General features: G+C 34.4%; 1 protein-coding gene across 5 annotated transcripts; it reads left to right on the top strand.

Annotated features, from left to right (window-relative positions):
- Positions 1-472: 472 nt before the first annotated feature.
- Positions 473-14,564, top strand: LOC138306308 (uncharacterized). Of its 5 annotated transcripts, none has more exons than XM_069246736.1 (11): positions 473-623; positions 8,433-8,471; positions 9,046-9,125; positions 10,096-10,167; positions 11,167-11,260; positions 11,575-11,657; positions 12,427-12,498; positions 12,745-12,880; positions 13,224-13,379; positions 13,938-13,967; positions 14,269-14,564. In XM_069246736.1, exons 4-11 carry the CDS (start codon positions 10,138-10,140, stop codon positions 14,466-14,468), a joined length of 801 nt encoding a protein of 266 aa, XP_069102837.1. In that variant the 5' UTR covers positions 473-623; positions 8,433-8,471; positions 9,046-9,125; positions 10,096-10,137; the 3' UTR covers positions 14,469-14,564. The 5 variants fall into 5 exon arrangements, with proteins under 5 accessions (XP_069102837.1, XP_069102840.1, XP_069102839.1 ...); XM_069246739.1 differs by having other exon boundaries at positions 474-623; positions 11,138-11,260; XM_069246735.1 differs by lacking the exon at positions 473-623 and adding an exon at positions 7,793-7,932.
- Positions 14,565-18,091: the final 3,527 nt, after the last annotated feature.

Here is an 18,091-nt window from a genome sequence, read left to right as displayed (position 1 = left end):
AAATTAATCTAAATTTAAATTCCCATTACAATAAAGATATCAAATTTGGACTATATGCACTATTGGCCATATCTGGCCCCACCAAAATGCGATTTTTCATCCTTGATGCCATATTCACTTTCGTGAATAAAAATAATAAAGACAACTGTAAGTTTGTTGTAGTATGGTTTTTTGTTGCCTAGTGTCGTTTTAACTGGGCGATAAGCATTTTTTTTCGCCGATTATTTCGTCATTTTTGACATTTTACACCAAAACTGCACTTCCTTTTCCATTATTAAGTATGAACGCACAATAACACCGCTATGAAAATCTCATATAAATCGTATATGCTTTAAAGTTCACACTGTTAAAATAGTTTGATGGTGTTATGCTGCGTTCTATGTTTAAAAAGAAAAAAATAGGTTGGAAATATCGCCAATATTGAACCACATCCCGCACGACATGCATACGTATCGAATGCACCGGTCTGCTCCGAGACTTCGGTAGCTGTCATGTCAGCTGTCAGAGATCGCTGTCAGAGCGCTTTGTTTACAGTTGTTTACAGTTTATAGATCGCCATAATACGAACACTTTGTAAGTTTGCAGATGTTAAAGAAATGGAAAGATGGAGACATACTTAATGTGTAAGTATTTATCTACATTCGCATAAAATATTAGCCAATATATTTCATTTTCTGGCTTCATACAACACCTGTCAGTGGCGATCACGACGTCGTCATAATTGTAGTCATAATTATTTTGTAAATGGTGCAGGTGTCCAAACAGTTATATGATTTTTGAAAAAGGGTACATATGATTTAAAAATCTAAAGGGAAATCTGTTGAGAAAAGTGAAATTAATCAACTTTACATTGGTTGCTATGGAATATTTCTATATTAACAAATAGTGTACGCTAACTTGAATTCACGAAATTTTTCTGGGATAATATATAATGAAAAAATCACAAATGCTTTATTTGTAACATGCCTCATGTAAGAATTTTCAATGATTTCATGATGAAATGTTGTTTTATAGGTATGGTTGCTAAGGACAGTTGCTAAGTAACAACATGTTTGATAACATATTTTGTCATTATGAGATCGTGTGTTGACATGTAGTCATAATATGTAAATGGTGCAGGTGTCTAAACAGTGACATAATTTTTAAAAAGTATACAGGAGAAAAAAACTTAGTTGAAAATCTGTTGAGAAATGGGAAAGTAATTACCCATAGGCCGTTGCTATGGGATATCTGTATAGTAAAGGTAATATAAGGAAACGTGAACTTACATATTATCTTAGAATTTTATATTAATGAAAAAAAATGACTATATAATCAAATGCTTTATTTCTACATGATTTCCTGTAAGAATGTTCTAAAAAATTATGATGAAATGTTACTTTTATATGTGTGGTTGCTAAGGACTGTTGCTAAGCAACAACATGTTTGATCACATAATAAACTTTATTTTTCTAAATGTGGATACCAACTTTGTATTTTGTGTAAATATTATCTATATCTCTGATGGGGCCAAAAACGGCCCATAGTGCATATAGTCCTTTCATGGAATACCAAAAAGCACATCTAACCTCGTCACATCGTACTGACAACGGGAAAACCAGTCGTCCCACTCCTTTTATCAACAAAAGGGTTTGTTCAACTGCATTTATTAAATCGTATTATTAAAAATGTCTTTGGGTAATGCAATCCAACTTTGAATATTTTTTATTGAAATGTCCAATATAAATATTGATTAAAAAGTGTTTTCTAAGGTTGATTACAATAACAACATTTCTCCCCTAGGAAATAAGAATGTTATTGATGTAAATACGTTTTAATAATCTATATGGATTGCATTACTATCACACAAACAGAAGGAAAAAACCTAATACTAAACACCTAACATAGCCTGCTGAGTCGGTATGAAAAAAAAAAAAAATAATAGCCTGCTGAGTCGGTATGCAAAAAATAAAAAAAAATAAAAAAAAAAACCGCAATAGTTTGATATATTTTTTATGAATTGATATATTTGATAAATTAGTTTTGAAAACTTGTTTATTCTTTAAGTTATGAGTTCTCAACATTTTAGCAAACTAAATCAAATATAACCAATATAGTGCGTAAAAAATGGAAATAATATAAGCCGATTTGTTAGCATTTAATCATGATAGTTGTTGAGGAAAAAACTGATTTAACATGCACATCGATAAATACCAAAATTAACATATAATAATTATAATACCTTTATAACTGTTTTATATGAATGTGCCATCATTAAAGGTAAGTTGCATCTTCCTTCACAGTTTATATTTGGTATTTCTTTTGCTAATGATATCGTTAAATTATAAAATATCACATTTCAAAGTGAAAAGAAATGTTTCGTCAAATAACTAATTGTTTAATCAACAACATCGCCCCATATTATCCTCTTGCATCTCAGTACTATACACACTGGTTAAAAACATAGCTAGCCATCCTACATTCAATTTTATACGATAATTAAACATCTTATTTGTTTCACATTCCCACAAAGATGCCGCGGTGGCATCATTCAGTTTCTGATATGTTAAAGAACATTTTTGTGCAAGAGCATTTTATACGAAGTATTTTTGTGGCTCAGGTTTCAAATATTTTATATCGAAATAAAGGTATACTGCCAATTACAAATCCCAGTTGGAATGTTTATTTAACAGCACTTATAACTGTTTGGCTATATATAATACATGACCACTACCACTCCTTCTAACTTTTACCTTATCAGGTGGTTATTAACCTGGATCGTTTATCTACATTATCTGTATTAGGAGAATTATGGTAGGCCGCAATCCCCGCTGCTGATCTCGCATTGAACAGTGATAATTGTTTAATTATGAATATTCATTATGTTTGCCCGGTGTATACTTATAAATTGTATTAATGCTAAACAACGATTCAATCACGTAACAAGTAAGTAACACTTCCTTAAATGTAAACAAGTATTAGAAATCAACAGGTATATATTTATAAACAATTTATTGATCATTTCCGGGATACGGCCTTTTTTTTACTTATTAACATACTGCAACGCAAGACCAAAATAGACAAGTGAGGACCACTCACCATGTTGCTGATATTTATCAGAATTAAAAAATAAATACAGCTAGATTTCTTTCTAAACATTTTCTTCGTGTTACAAAGTATGGATACAATAATATTTAAGACTTTCGTTTCGATGACTGGTACGATGTGTACAACGTAACCTTTACCAGAACAGTGGCCCGTTCATTAGCCCATTTGACACAGGTGATTAGAGGTGTTAATTGAATTGGTACCAGAGTGGTAAAGTGATAGAGTGAGACAGTTTTTATACCCATGTTAAATGAAGAGAAAGGGCGAGTTATCGTTCTTGAACGAGATGTTTACACGGCTAATTTAAAGGATTTGTGCAGCCATTTTTTTAATAATACGTCTGGATATTGCTTTGAATGAATGAAGAATCAAGTCCCACCCAACAAATCGCCTAGCTTTTAGCTAGCTCTATCGGTTGGTTTTGGTCGTGATTTACGGGTAGTGTCGACTACGGTTCAGAGATAATGAGCTTAGGGTATTGTAATAAATGCACCACAATTAATTCGGTTAGCAACACACAACACAATGTTTGTAATGATCAACACCCTCATAACCGCGATTTCGGTAATAAGGAAACGGTAGGTACGAATTTGCTGGAATGTTGCATGCAGATAAATCTTGGCGTGATCTAGGTTTTGACATAGTTTTCATAATTACGAAAAGTCATTCGAGGGAGAAATTTTGGGTCAAACATGCAAAAATCAACATTTTCATCGATAGTTTCTGTTTAATTCAATCTAGCGAACAAACGATAAAAGTTGACAAAATAAGATTCTACACAATACAAATTTAAGTAATTCTAAGCACAATGTATCTTTGGTTTTTAAATATATTATGAAGAACGACCACAAGAGAGTCTTGGAAATTGGTGGTATTTGACAGGTTCCCAGTATATTTCCACGGCAGACGAGATTTCGGGACTTGTGGGCCGCCTTCCTTCAAAGCTATTCTGACCGATTGGATCGACGAGTGGACCATTCACAAATTGGTCGTATTTATGAAAATTCTGTTTATTGTATTATATAATTACTTCAATTTATAAAACGTTTTATAAGTCTTGGAATGATATCCAAATATTTGTTGGGGATTGATGCGTGTATTGTGACAATAGGTGCTTTTTGGGGCGTTCAACCGCACAAAGGGATGCTATACGACAAGCGCCACCTGGTAGAATGAATGTGCATGGTTACGATCTGTAAAACCTTTCTACATTCCTTTATCTCCGGATTCTATATCTAAATTATGTGCAAAAAGACGAAATTTCGTAATCATGATTCTTTGTTGATTTGGTAATGATTTAGTCAAATAGAATTGCAAAGTCACTTTATCAACCATATGCATATAAAGATAACATATACTAGAGACTTGTATCAAATTAAATAAATTTTGATTGGCCTGATCTTCAATCCTTTGTTTAATTAGAGGCTAAAGATAGATATTGCTGGAAGTCTGTCTCGTCCAAACATACCCAAAACCTAGCTCAAATAATTTACGCTTTAGAAATACTAACCAATTTTGCTTAGGATGCTCCTTCTGCGTTTCAATTTAAAGAAAGTTTTATACCTCAGATAAGATACAATATTATCTGATCTTAATAATTTTAACCAACATTAGCTAGCGGTTGACGACCAAGTTCAATGTATACCATAGCGGTACATGTGGATTTCTTTACACCAAGTAAATTTTTGCAAAATTCCAAATGAATTTTTTCTACCTCAACCGATTTATTAATTCCCCATATTTCACATGCATAGAAAAGAACACTACAAACATATGAATCAAAAAGGTGCAACATAGTTTTGATATTCAAACTAATATTATTACATTCGGAGCAAAGAGCAAATAAAGCTTTTCGTCCCTATTCAGCTACATATTTAGACATAAAACTAGGTTTATTGTTGAATCGGAAGAGGGCGCCTCAATAACAAAATTGATCAACTACAGAAACAGTTCCCCATTGAAAGTCCAAATTTCGTTTGCATTACGAAAAACGACACAATTTTGGTTTTTTTTCTGTATTTCCTGTTAGGTTCCATTTATCTGCATATTTATTCAAACTTTTTAAAAGCCATTGCAGACCTTCAACTGATTCAGAAAAACAATACAGATCGTAAGCGTACCAGAAGAGGAAAAAACTAAAGGTAATAGGAGCACCATTTTCATTAAAGCTATTCTCAAAAAAAGCAGAGGCGGACAAAATTTCCCTTGCAACTAGGAGCACCAAAATTTTCTGTTACTAAAAGACAAGATTTATTATAAAGAGATTTGACCGTTGTCAAAAACTTTCCCTGAATACCTATTTTGGACAGCTTGTACCAAGACTTGCTCTATCTAATAGACAAAAGCTTTACGAAAATCTACAAAACAACATAAAGACGTTTTCTTTTATACAGAGTTTTTGCAATTATAGTTTGTAAAGCGAAAATAGCATCAATTATACTAACCCCAGGCCTGAATCTAAATTGAGCGTCCGTTAAAATGTCATGTCTGTAACAGACATCTAATAATCTTTTATTTAGAATTCAGATAAATCCATTTACATAAACAGCTGATTAGGCTAATGCCCCGATAATTGTTAGGGTCAGTTCGATCCACTTTCTTATGAACAGGTACAGTAACTGCAGTACACCATTCAGTCAGAAAACAACCAGAGTTTAAAATGTTATTAAATAATGTATGCAACATAGGCAATAAAAACACTTTACCTTCGATGAAACATTCATTTATCAAACAGTCCAGACCGTGTGATTTCCACGTTTAAAATTATCAATTGCAGATTGTATTTCATTAATAGAAAAATACCTGTTTTGTAAAAATATTTAGGGTTATGGTTATGATGACATTCTAACCTATCACTCTCGTGCAACATGTATTGTCTTTTGTTCTTTTTATCAAAAATTTTTAACGCCTTTTCTTAGCATTGAACTCAGCGTGCGTTTTTGCATTTTTATTTTTGTTAAGGATACTAAGAGCACTTATATTGCCTACGTTAACATTTAATTTCGTCATTAAACCATGGCTTGTCTTCAGACGATGGACCATTTTGATACTGAGCTCGGCCCGCCCTGTGTAAATTATAAAAAAATCAGTAGATACATGTTTGTTAAAGAAAGGCTCCATAATATTTTGAATTTCAACGGTGAATCGATTGACACTTACATCAATAGATTCCTGGTTCAAATTACCACTAATAAGGACATGATCTTTATGCTGATAAGAGTTGACGTTTCAAGATTCTATGAACTGATACTTGATATATTATATCATAATATATTATATAATATATCATTCCATCTGAAATTAGGTTTCTTATTACGATTCACCTCATCTTCTTTTGTCGAGTTATTTAATATACAAATTTTTCAGTAAAAAGTTGCACGTGTTAGAGGAGCATGATCTGAATATTCTGTAAAATTGCAAAATTCAGTAAATAATAAATCACACTCATACTATTAAGACCACAAAAGTGAAATCATTGGAAATACCATCATTGTCCCTGCTGTTTCTAATACGAAGACAGGTAGACTTACACAACTTAATTAATATTGAACCATAATCATACCTGTATCAGGGTTTTATCTAAGGGGGATATTTTTGTCAACATTATCGCATATTTTATTAAATATAGATTCAAGGTGATTTCGGAAACTTCCATAAATAGAATCATAATTAATAAAATCATCCATATTACGAGTTCGACTATTTAAGTCTCCTTACAACATTACTTACTTGGAAACATAGGCCTCCAAAATCAACGATTCTAACTCCTTAAATGCATCACAATTATAGTATGTGTGATATTGAGAAGAACCTGTGGGTATATATGTAAAAATAAGCATAATATCTTCATCAGTGTAAAGTAGCCTCTTACTAATATTCAAGGGAACGATAGTATCAAAATATGAGTTACCAACAGATACATAATCGGATATTTGCTTACGAATAAGAAGAACAACTCCATCTCCTTGAGCCCAACAAGTCAATCGTTGTGGTATAACAATGGATGTGAATTGGTCAACATCTAACGTGTAATTATTTGGGATCCAACAGTCGGTCAAAATATATAATGGCATAGGTAAGTATTTTTAATTTTTAAATTCTGGAATTTTCATTTTATTGTCCAGACCACCGTTAACATTCCAAGAAATAATCTTGCATATCACCCGACACTACCCGTAGATCACAACCAAAACCAACCGATAGCGCTAAAAGCTTTATATATAAACTAGGCGATTCGTTGTGTGTGACTTGATTTTCCATTCATTCAAAGAAATATCCTGACGTACGTATGCAGCGAAATCGGATCATCGATAGTCAGTTAACTCAATCGGTAGAACATCCGACTAGTGTTTGGAGGTGCAGGGTTGGAACCCATTTTCTCCTCTCCTGTTATAAAATTGGCGAGCTTGCCGCTTTGTGGTACGCTTAGTGTGTGGATATTCTAACTGGTTATTTCTATGTGCTTTTTTGTGTAAAAACTTGGAGAAAGGAATGTATTATAATTGGACTGGGTCGATTATCGGTGACCAGCTCAGTCCATTCGACTAGTGTTCGGGGGTCCCTAGTTCGAACACCGGTCTGGCCGCTAAATTTTCTGCTCTGCTGTTACAAACCAAACAAAGAAACCACCGCCTTCCTTTGTTCCATATAGGATCTTTAAATTCAGCATATGATATCTGCCTGTTGAATTGAGCAATAGTCTGTACTTGGTCTGGACTCTCTAGCTGACCTTATAACTGTGATAAGGAATTCGGACTCGTTCATGTTTATATGTATTTACGTGTAACTGAATAAGGATATTAGCCCCTGTCGCTATGGAAATCGTTAACTTACTCTTTATCCAAGGTAAATATAATATTCTATGCTTTCCCATTATGTCACATGACTATCATATTATCTTGAAACCGTAACGTCATTCAATAATGTGACCTAATATGATAAAGGAGCTTGCCAAACATAACGTACACTCCCAGATATAAACTGTATCAGTAAGTGTTCCATAACTACATGGGTTTGTTCCACTGCACCGCTTAGTGTATAGTCGTTAATGTTATTTGTCAGGGCAAAGGTGTGTGTCAAAGTAGCTTTCATTGTATGAGTAAGTTAAGTGTGTAGGAATAAGTCGGTGTTCGTGAAAAAGAAAAAAAACCGCTGCACGAATATGCCTGTTCATCCCAAAGTATTTCTCCGCTTATTTAATAAGCATATTTGGCGAACAAATTTCTGTCTATGAATTATGCAATGTATCGAAGTAGATTTTCATTGTATGAAAACGTCTGTCATTGTCTTAGAACTGTCTCAACATGCCCTTCCTGTCTTAATGCCACGATATTGTTTATTTACAGGACTGGCGTCTATATTTAGTATATGTGCAGTGGCAAACGGTAAGTATAATCCCCAAGCATTTCCATCTTTGAGATCTTTTTTTCTTCTACTAGTATTAATATAATTTTTGACCTGATTATCTAACTTACTGATAATAAACTATTTCCCTTAGATAGGCCTCTATAATTGAATCAGATGATGACGTCATATCTCAGTGATAATTTACTATTTCTCTAGATGCCTGGTCCTATATTATTCGACCCGATTATCACACCATTTCTAAATCATTATTTACTATTTCCCTAAAGATTATCATCTATTATTCGACCCGATTATTACACCATCTGTAATTCATAATTTGCTTTTTCCTTAAAGATGATCCTCTTTTATTTGACCCGATTATTACACCATCTCTAATTCATAATTTACTATTTTCCTAAAGATGATCATCTATTATTTGACCCGATAATTACACCATCTCTAATTCATAATTTACTATTTCCCTAAAGATGATCATCTATTATTCGATCTGGTTACGACATCATCACTAACTGATAATTTACTATATCTGTAAGATGGGACTCCTTAATTAGATCTGTCACTATCTCTAACTATACATTTATCCTCCCTTAGATGGTCCTTTATGCTACAGCTGTGATCGGATCCCCAGACAGCGAGACTGTAACGCCATTGTACAGTGTGGACCACACGAGGTACGTTATTTAAGCATTGAAGTCACTATTTTTAATTTCATCGGGGAATGAAAGAAATTTTGTTTGCAAACTGTGTGAAACCGCGTAGTGGATTCTCAAAAAAGTTTGCAGACAAAATTTATTTCATAACCCGATGGAATTTAAAAAATAGTGACTTCATTGCTTATAATTAATTTTCCAGGCTACTTTATAAAATGATATACGTTTAAACGTACGATTCCATTGATTTTTTCCAAGGGATTATTTTTTTCCGAATCGATACGTAACGTCAATGTTTCTATTGTGACGTCACGATAACGTCGGGTTTCCCCGTCATTTTCGGATTTTTTTCATCGTGGAATGAAAAAATTGAATAGGCCAATCAGAAAGCCAGAAACAAAGAGAAAATTAATTATTAGTTGTTACAATATTACAAATAAACAACCAACGTTGATAGCAAACAAGTGGTAGACATATGGAGTTTTATCCTGATTGGGTATTTATGAATTACTGATTTTAAAAATTAGTTCATGAAAAATTGGAAATGAACTACATTATATTTTATAGTAATTTATACTGTATATTATTATTACATTGATATATATGATTTATATAAATATGTTAATAACTTATATTCATTGTAAGTCAAGTCTATCAATTGACATCTGACATCTGATTCAGATTTCATATATGGATATGATTGACCGGGGTGTTCAAACTCACAACAGTTACAACTCACCAAATGTTTAAAACTCCTAGCTTTCTAGGAAAATAGTTAATTATCAGTAAGAGATTGTAGCATAATGAGATCGAATATTAGTGGACCATCTAGGAAACCAAGTATGTTATAAGTGAGAGATAATCAGATGTAGCAAATAGTTTAACACTGTACACTATACACTATACTATTATATCAAAAATACGCTTAATTACTAATTTATCAACATAACTTAATGAAAACTTAATTGGCGACGTATTTGTTTTATTCTAGAAATGTTATGGTGAACATTACGTCACTTCCGGTGGTGTTCAGATGTTCAGATCAGGATGTAAAGACTCATCTGTGCGTATAATAACCAGACACTGGCCCCGTATCATGGATATAATAATGAACAGACCTAGAGCCCCATATCATGATAAAATGACGACCAGACACAGGCACCGTATCATAGATATACTAACGACCAGACATAGGCCCCCTTATCTTGGATATAATAACGACCAGACACAGGCACACGTATCATAGATATACTAACGACCAGACATAGGCCCCCTTATCTTGGATATAATAACGACCAGATATAGGCCCCGTATCATGGATATACTGACGACCAGACATAGGGCCCCGTACCATAGATATAATGACGACCAGACATAGGGCCCCGTATCATGGATATAATGTCAACCAGACACAGGGCCCGTATCATGGATATAATGACGATCAGACATAGGGCCCCGTATCATTGATATATTGACGACCAAATAAAGGCCCCGTAATCATGGATATATTGACACCAGACATACGCCCGTATCATGGATATAATGACGACCAGATATAGGGCCAATATCATGGATATAATGACGACCAGACAGAGGCCCCGTATCATGGATATAATGACAACCAGACATATGCCCCGTATCATGGATATAATGACGAACAGACCTAGAGCCCCGTATCATAGATATATACAACCAGAAATGTGACTGGATTCATATAGATATCGTTATGTAATGAAACATGGAAAAGTTATACATGTAGTTCGATGTTTGTTTAATTTTTAATTCCATTTCATAAATAATCTTTTATGCACCATAATTGCACAGAAAATACCGTAATGTATAATTGCTGGGGAAAGGTATTTTAATTTTGTTTCTTACATGTCTTAAGAATTTATTATTTCTAATTGAAACCAGCTATCATTTGAATAGAATTTAGTTATGCTTGTAACACATATTTTCACACGTCATTGTCACCAGATGAAGATATCTAACTCCACTTTGTGTATGATATATTTCCTAATTCACTGATATAGAAATGTGCATCCTTCTCGCCACCAAACAGTCTTGTTCCCAGAAGAAGAGGTCTGACTTTACTCTGTGTAAATCCTGCTGTAGTGGGAACTACTGTAACATACAAACATGTGACGTACCGATAAGTATGGACATTGCTCTCAGAATTTCGCTTTGAAAATGTCTGATAATATAGTTATATGCATAATGCTTTCTACATTTGTTTGTTTAAAGTTATGAACATTATTGATAACGTTTACTTATTGATTTCATTTTGTAATATCACTTCTGTTTTAACCTTTAATCAGGGAATTATATTGTGAATCTAAATCTCTGCTTTCATTATTCATATTTTTGTCGTCCTTTTAACTTCTAGAAATGATTTTGTCCATAAGTTCACATGGCACTGTAAGAGGCAATGATTAAAAGAATAAAAAAAATGTTTTCTTTATTAATTCAGAGTTGGGTAAGCGATGCCTGGCATGTGATGACGTCATAGATCCACACATGTGTACACGTGATATTCTATGTGACGATGACCAGGTATGTAGCAAAGAAAATACGCAGGGTGTTTTTAGGCCGAGATACTCTGGGCATTATACCAGACTTAGACATTATAACAGATAGATGTCTGGTGCCTACAACCCGGGTAACACAAGAATAGTGTCGAGTGTTGACAGTCAAAACCTTTCACGAGGTCTTTACCCCATACTTCTAATGATTTAACAGAATTAAGCGCCGTATGTATTGAGGATGTCTAATGCGTTTGGGCTGGGTGTTTTTTAAGCTATCGTGACATATGTTGAAGATATGTTATATGGTAAAGTTATGTTACATTTTGAAGATATATTATATGGTAAAGTTATGTTATATATTGAAGATGTGTTATATGGTAAATATATGTTATATTTTGAAGATGTGTTATATGATAAATATATATTCTATTTTGAAAATGTGTTATATGGTAAAGTTATGTTATATTTTGAAAATGTGTTATATGGTAAAGTTATGTTATATGTTGAAGATATGTTATATGGTAAAGTTATGTTATATTTTGAAGATATGTTATATGGTAAAGTTATGTTATATTTTGAAGATATGTTATATGGTAAAGTTATGTTATATTTTGAAAATGTGTTACATGGTAAAGTTATGTTATGTTTTGAAAATGTGTTACATGGTAAAGTTATGTCATATTTTGAAAATGTGTTATATGGTAAAGTTATGTTATATTTTGAAGATGTGTTTTATGGTAAAGTTATATTATATTTTGAAGAAGTGTTATATGATAAAGTTATGCTCTATTTTGAAGATATGTTATACAGAAGAAATCTATAATGCAAACAAAGAAAAGAGATATCGACTTGGCTGCGCTGAGAAAACGGTAAATATCTAATGGTGAATACGAGACAAAGGCAAAAAGGTAATGGGATTCGGAATGTAAGGAAGCATCATATGAATAATAATAATACAACTGAAATTTAAATGGACATCTATTTCATACAAAATAGATATGCTGTAAAATCACCTTGTCTTGGTTATTCATTTACAGGTATTTGTAACATTATGTTTATGAGGGTTTGTCGTAAATTCGTACTTAAAATATTGTACATATAAATGTTGAATTTAGAGTTGTGGGTACCTGGTAGCACCACAAGTGGGCCGGAGGCACGTGCTGACTCAGTCCGACTCCCGGGTCACCTCGTCATACTGTGGACAGTGTTGTCATACTGCACAGAACTGCAACCGGGAGCTGTGTCGTACAGGTAAGTATGACGTCATAGTGAAACTGTAAATGGGAGCACTGTCATACAGGTAAGAATGACGTCATAATGAAACTGCTACTGGGAGCTCTGTCGTAGAGGTAAGTATGACGGCATGGTAAAACTGTTACCGGGAGCTGTGTTGTACAGGTAGGTATGACGTCATAGTAAAACTGTAACTGGGAGCTCTGTCCCTTAAAACGTTATTCCTGTTTGGCGTCATAATGCTCTACGTACAATGATTTCAGTCTATGCACACTAACTTTTTAACCAATAGAAATGGGTGTAACAAAATAAATGATGTTGCTATGTATTTTTGACACACTACCCTAACCTGTCTGACCAGGCGCCTTGGGCTATGACCTGATTCTACCCCCGCCACTGCAGTACTGTTATGATTACGACACATCACAATGCTCCAGTCTGATTGGTGCAGATCCTTTGTCATGTGACGACAGGACCGTGCGCTTCCTTATATGTCCTAGGTCGTGTGGAGTATGTTGTAAGTAGTCCATAAATAATAGTTTAATTATGACATAATAATAAAAGCAATGCTTTATTAACGTGTCACACGCATTGGTCATACCGTTCTGACCATTGATACGTATTTAACACACTATCCTTACCTGTCTGACCTTATTCTACCCCCGTCTATTATTACCTTACATTTGTAAATTACGTAATTACATAATAAGCTAGCACTGTTTTATCATCGAGTCACACATATTCAATACACTTAATTAATAAATAGTCATTATTTATATTCCTACTTTCAATAATTAATTAACAAAGCAGGAAAGTGAAAATTAAACAAAAACACTGAAAGCGTATAACTTTCAATTATTTTGACACTGTTTTACACATCACTATTTGCTGACCTACTTTCTAAAAATATAACTCAAGACAGTCTATTGCGTTCCTATTGAATGATGATAACTGATGATAGTGACTATAACATATTGATTACAATTCTGTTTTTCATGTCGTTTAGGATCATTTGTAAACACATTTCTAGAACATATTTTTTTATATGTATTGTCCTATCTCTCTCTGTTATTAGCAGGAGCTGGAGGTATTCCCGGAATCCAAAGTAAGGGCTTTTACTTAATTACGTTTATCACATAATTGCCTGCTCAGCCATGTCTTACGGTCATATCATAAATATTATAAGACTTATGTGTAATAGCACTATTGTAACGTCACAGGTAGCAATGTCGCCATGAACATACTATCGTGGTCAGGGAGACAATTCATTGATAATATGTATTGTGATATTGTTTTTTAACTGAAGTCGATGTCAGTGACACAATTGTATACAATTATTCCATAATCCTCGTGTGCTGAGAAACATATTTTAATTATAAATAAAAAAAACTGTATTCTAATATCAGCTACCACAGCCGTCCTACCAAGTACAACAGCGACGCCTAGTGGCCAATGTCCATCGACCTTTGAACTTCAGCGTTGCAAGGTGATCGACTGTGCTATCGGTGTGTGCGCGGACTCCCGCCTTCGGCCTCTCTGTCATGCGTACTGTTCGGGATCATGTCTTCCGGTCGATTGTTCCAACACAAAATTTGCTAATACATAGTGACTTCTTCGATCAAAAGTTTAAATGGAATTGCATATAGTGTATTATGTGTATATTTTGAACATGTTACATTTAATAAAGTGTTTATGAATAAAATTAATGCTTTGTCATCTGTATCAATTTGAAGTTTATACACAAAGGCAAAAACGTTAATGTATTACTCCTTTCACCACTAAGCTTAACCCATGATGACAAGTTATGATAAAAAGATATTTCTATTTCAGATGAATTTTTTTTAATATAGTCGGAAAGATTTTCGACTTTAGCTGAAAATGAGACCTTTGTCACCTTTATTTTAAATATATTTTTATCATTAAATATGTTATCACCAGAAAACATTATTTTTCGTATCAAGTTGAAAAGACTTAATATATTAACAAAAGTGAACTATCACCCAGGTTTTAATTACCAACTAAGTTGAAATCTTCATAGCTTAAGTTAAAAAGTGATTTGACATACGTTAATTTCTTTTTAACATATGTCAAATATTTTTTTAACTTAACCTATTATGTATTTAATATGATAAAATTGTCATACCCCTAACCGTTTCACGACACGAAAGTAGTAATTGTATTGTACTGTTAATACGCTACTTAGTTCCTTGAATATTTTATTCTAACCGAATGCAGTTTATATATACAAAGAGAGAGTCATGTCTATGGTCTTATTGGTGTGAAGGCTTGATTTCTTTTGGATATGCCTGATGATGACCAATTGCCATTACAAACTTTAACGTTCAGAACTGACTATGGAAGGAAGTTGATTATGACTATATATCATGTTATTGATCGGTGGGTCGGTAGTTATTGTATGGCTGAAGGTAGTTTTAAAAATCAAATTGATTTATAATTCAACTTTCATAGGTTTGTATTTTTTGTTATTTAGAACAAGCCAGCGTCAATATTTCGATTGAACTTTCAATAACTGAACAAAATGTTCTATGTTGCCACGGCAACAAATTTAATGTGGTAAAAAGACGTCATCTTTGACGTAAAATTACAACGCAGGTATGGGAATCTCGGTGATAGTACAAAGGTACACCAACTGTTGTAATGATAACTGGTCCTGGTGCATGACAACAATCACCAATAAGGACATAACCATCAAATCTCAACTGAATCTCATTGGGTGATCGGGTGGTGAAGTGGTTAAGCGACTCGCCTTTCACCCAATCGTCTGGGGTACGATCCCCGGCACGGTCGTGAATATGTCAGGGGTCACCTACCCGATCACGTTAGTTTCTCAGGGCACTGCGGTTTCATCTCACTCTAAGACCCCTCACGCGCTTTCATCTGGGCCATCGAAGTGATATGCATAATTTGTATAACTTGTGTCGCAATTGATTTAAAATGAATAAAGTTTATATTATATCATTCAAAAACGTCCTAAAATGCACTGGTACCTGTCGTTGATTACGGTGGAGGGAATCCACGAGGGGATAAAGACATTGAGGGGACAAAGAGGGGACAAAGACATCGAGGGGAAAAAGAGGGGACAAAGACATTGAGGGGACAAAGAGGGGACATAGACATCGAGGGGACAAAGAATGGACAAAGACAATGAGGGGACAAAGAGGAGACAAAGACATTGAGCGGACAAAGAGGGGACAAAGACATTGAGGGGACAAAGAGGGGACATAGACATCGAGGGGACAAAGAGGGGACAAAGACATTGAGGGGACAAAGAGGAGACAAAGACATTGAGCGGACAAAGAGGGGATAAAGACATTGAGGGGACAAAGAGGGGACATAGACATCGAGGGGACAAAGAATGGACAAAGACAATGAGGGGACAAAGAGGAGACAAAGACATTGAGCGGACAAAGAGGGGACAAAGACATTGGGGGGACAAAGAGGGGACAAAGACATCGAGGGGACAAAGAATGGACAAAGACAATGAGGGGACAAAGAGGAGACAAAGACATTGAGTGGACAAAGAGGGGACATAGACATCGAGGGGACAAAGAATGGACAAAGACAATGAGGGGACAAAGAGGAGACAAAGACATTGAGCGGACAAAGAGGGGACAAAGACATTGAGGGGACAAAGAGGGGACAAAGACATCGAGGGGACAAAGAGGAGACAAAGACATTGAGGGGACAAAGAGGGGACATAGACATCGAGGGGAAAAAGAGGGGATAAAGACATTGAGGGGACAAAGAGGGGACAAAGACATCGAGGGGAAAAAGAGGGGATAAAGACATTGAGGGGACAAAGAGGGGACATAGACATCGAGGGGACAAAGAATGGACAAAGACAATGATGGGACAAAGAGGAGACAAAGACATTGAGCGGACAAAGAGGGGACATAGACATCGAGGGGACAAAGAATGGACAAAGACATTGAGGGGACAAAGAGGAGACAAAGACATTGAGCGGACAAAGAGGGGACAAAGACATTGAGGGGACAAAGAGGGGACATAGACATTGAGCGGACAAAGAGGAGACAAAGACATTGAGCGGACAAAGAGGAGACAAAGACATTGAGCGGACAAAGAGGGGATAAAGACATTGAGGGGACAAAGAGGGGACATAGACATCGAGGGGACAAAGAATGGACAAAAACAATGAGGGGACAAAGAGGAGACAAAGACATTGAGCGGACAAAGAGGGGACAAAGACATTGAGGGGACAAAGAGGGGACAAAGACATTGCCCCAGCCAGAAACGAACCCCATACTGATGCGAGCGGTCAACAGAAAATATATCATGACGGAATGAAAGGAGAAGTGGCTACATGATGGGTTTAATACAAATGAACTTTAAGTAGAATTAGTATCATCCTGTACACTAAAACCCCATAGGGAGGTTGACTTCAGGTAAACTCTATGATCTAATCACTGGTTAAGAACTCCAACTTCTAGACACGAGTTTTGATGAAGTACAAGGTGGCATCGATACCTGTACTTTAATCCAGTTTATAATATCTTGTTTTCTATGATGATATTTTCGATTGGTTGTTGTAGTTTTTTTATTCTACAGTAGTTTTCCTCAAATGCGACTCAATACGGTTTTATATTTATTGACGATACTGTTTTACATGTATTGACGATACTGTTTTATATGTATTGACGATACTGTTTTATATTTATTGACGACATTGTTTTATATTTATTGACGATACTGTTTTACATGTATTGACGATTGTTTTACATGTATTGACGATACTGTTTTATATGTATTGACGATACTGTTTTATATTTATTGACGATACTGTTTTATATTTATTGACGATACTGTTTTATATGTATTGACGATACTGTTTTATATGTATTGACGATACTGTTTTATATGTATTGACGATACTGTTTTATATTTATTGACGATACTGTTTTATATGTATTGACGATACTGTTTTATATGTATTGACGATACTGTTTTATATGTATTGACGATACTGTTTTATATTTATTGACGACATTGTTTTATATTTATTGACGATACTGTTTTATATGTATTGACGATACTGTTTTATATTTATTGACGATACTGTTTTATATGTATTGACGATACTGTTTTATATTTATTGACGATACTGTTTTATATGTATTGACGATACTGTTTTATATGTATTGACGATACTGTTTTATATGTATTGACGATACTGTTTTATATTTATTGACG

This window comes from Argopecten irradians, chromosome 13, assembly GCF_041381155.1.
Source record: "Argopecten irradians isolate NY chromosome 13, Ai_NY, whole genome shotgun sequence".
NCBI lineage: Eukaryota > Metazoa > Mollusca > Bivalvia > Pectinida > Pectinidae > Argopecten > Argopecten irradians.
The sequence above is the reverse complement of the archived record's forward strand: the minus strand, read 5'-3'. Positions and strand labels throughout refer to the sequence as shown.

Coding starts and splice junctions, on each gene's coding strand:
- LOC138306308 (XM_069246735.1), top strand. CDS start 7,902: ATGGAAATCGTTAACTTACTCTTTATCCAAG. Junction 13,380..13,937: donor TAGGTCGTGTGGAGTATGTT/GTAAGTAGTCCA, acceptor CTCTGTTATTAG/CAGGAGCTGGAGGTATTCCC. Junction 13,968..14,268: donor AGGTATTCCCGGAATCCAAA/GTAAGGGCTTTT, acceptor TTCTAATATCAG/CTACCACAGCCGTCCTACCA.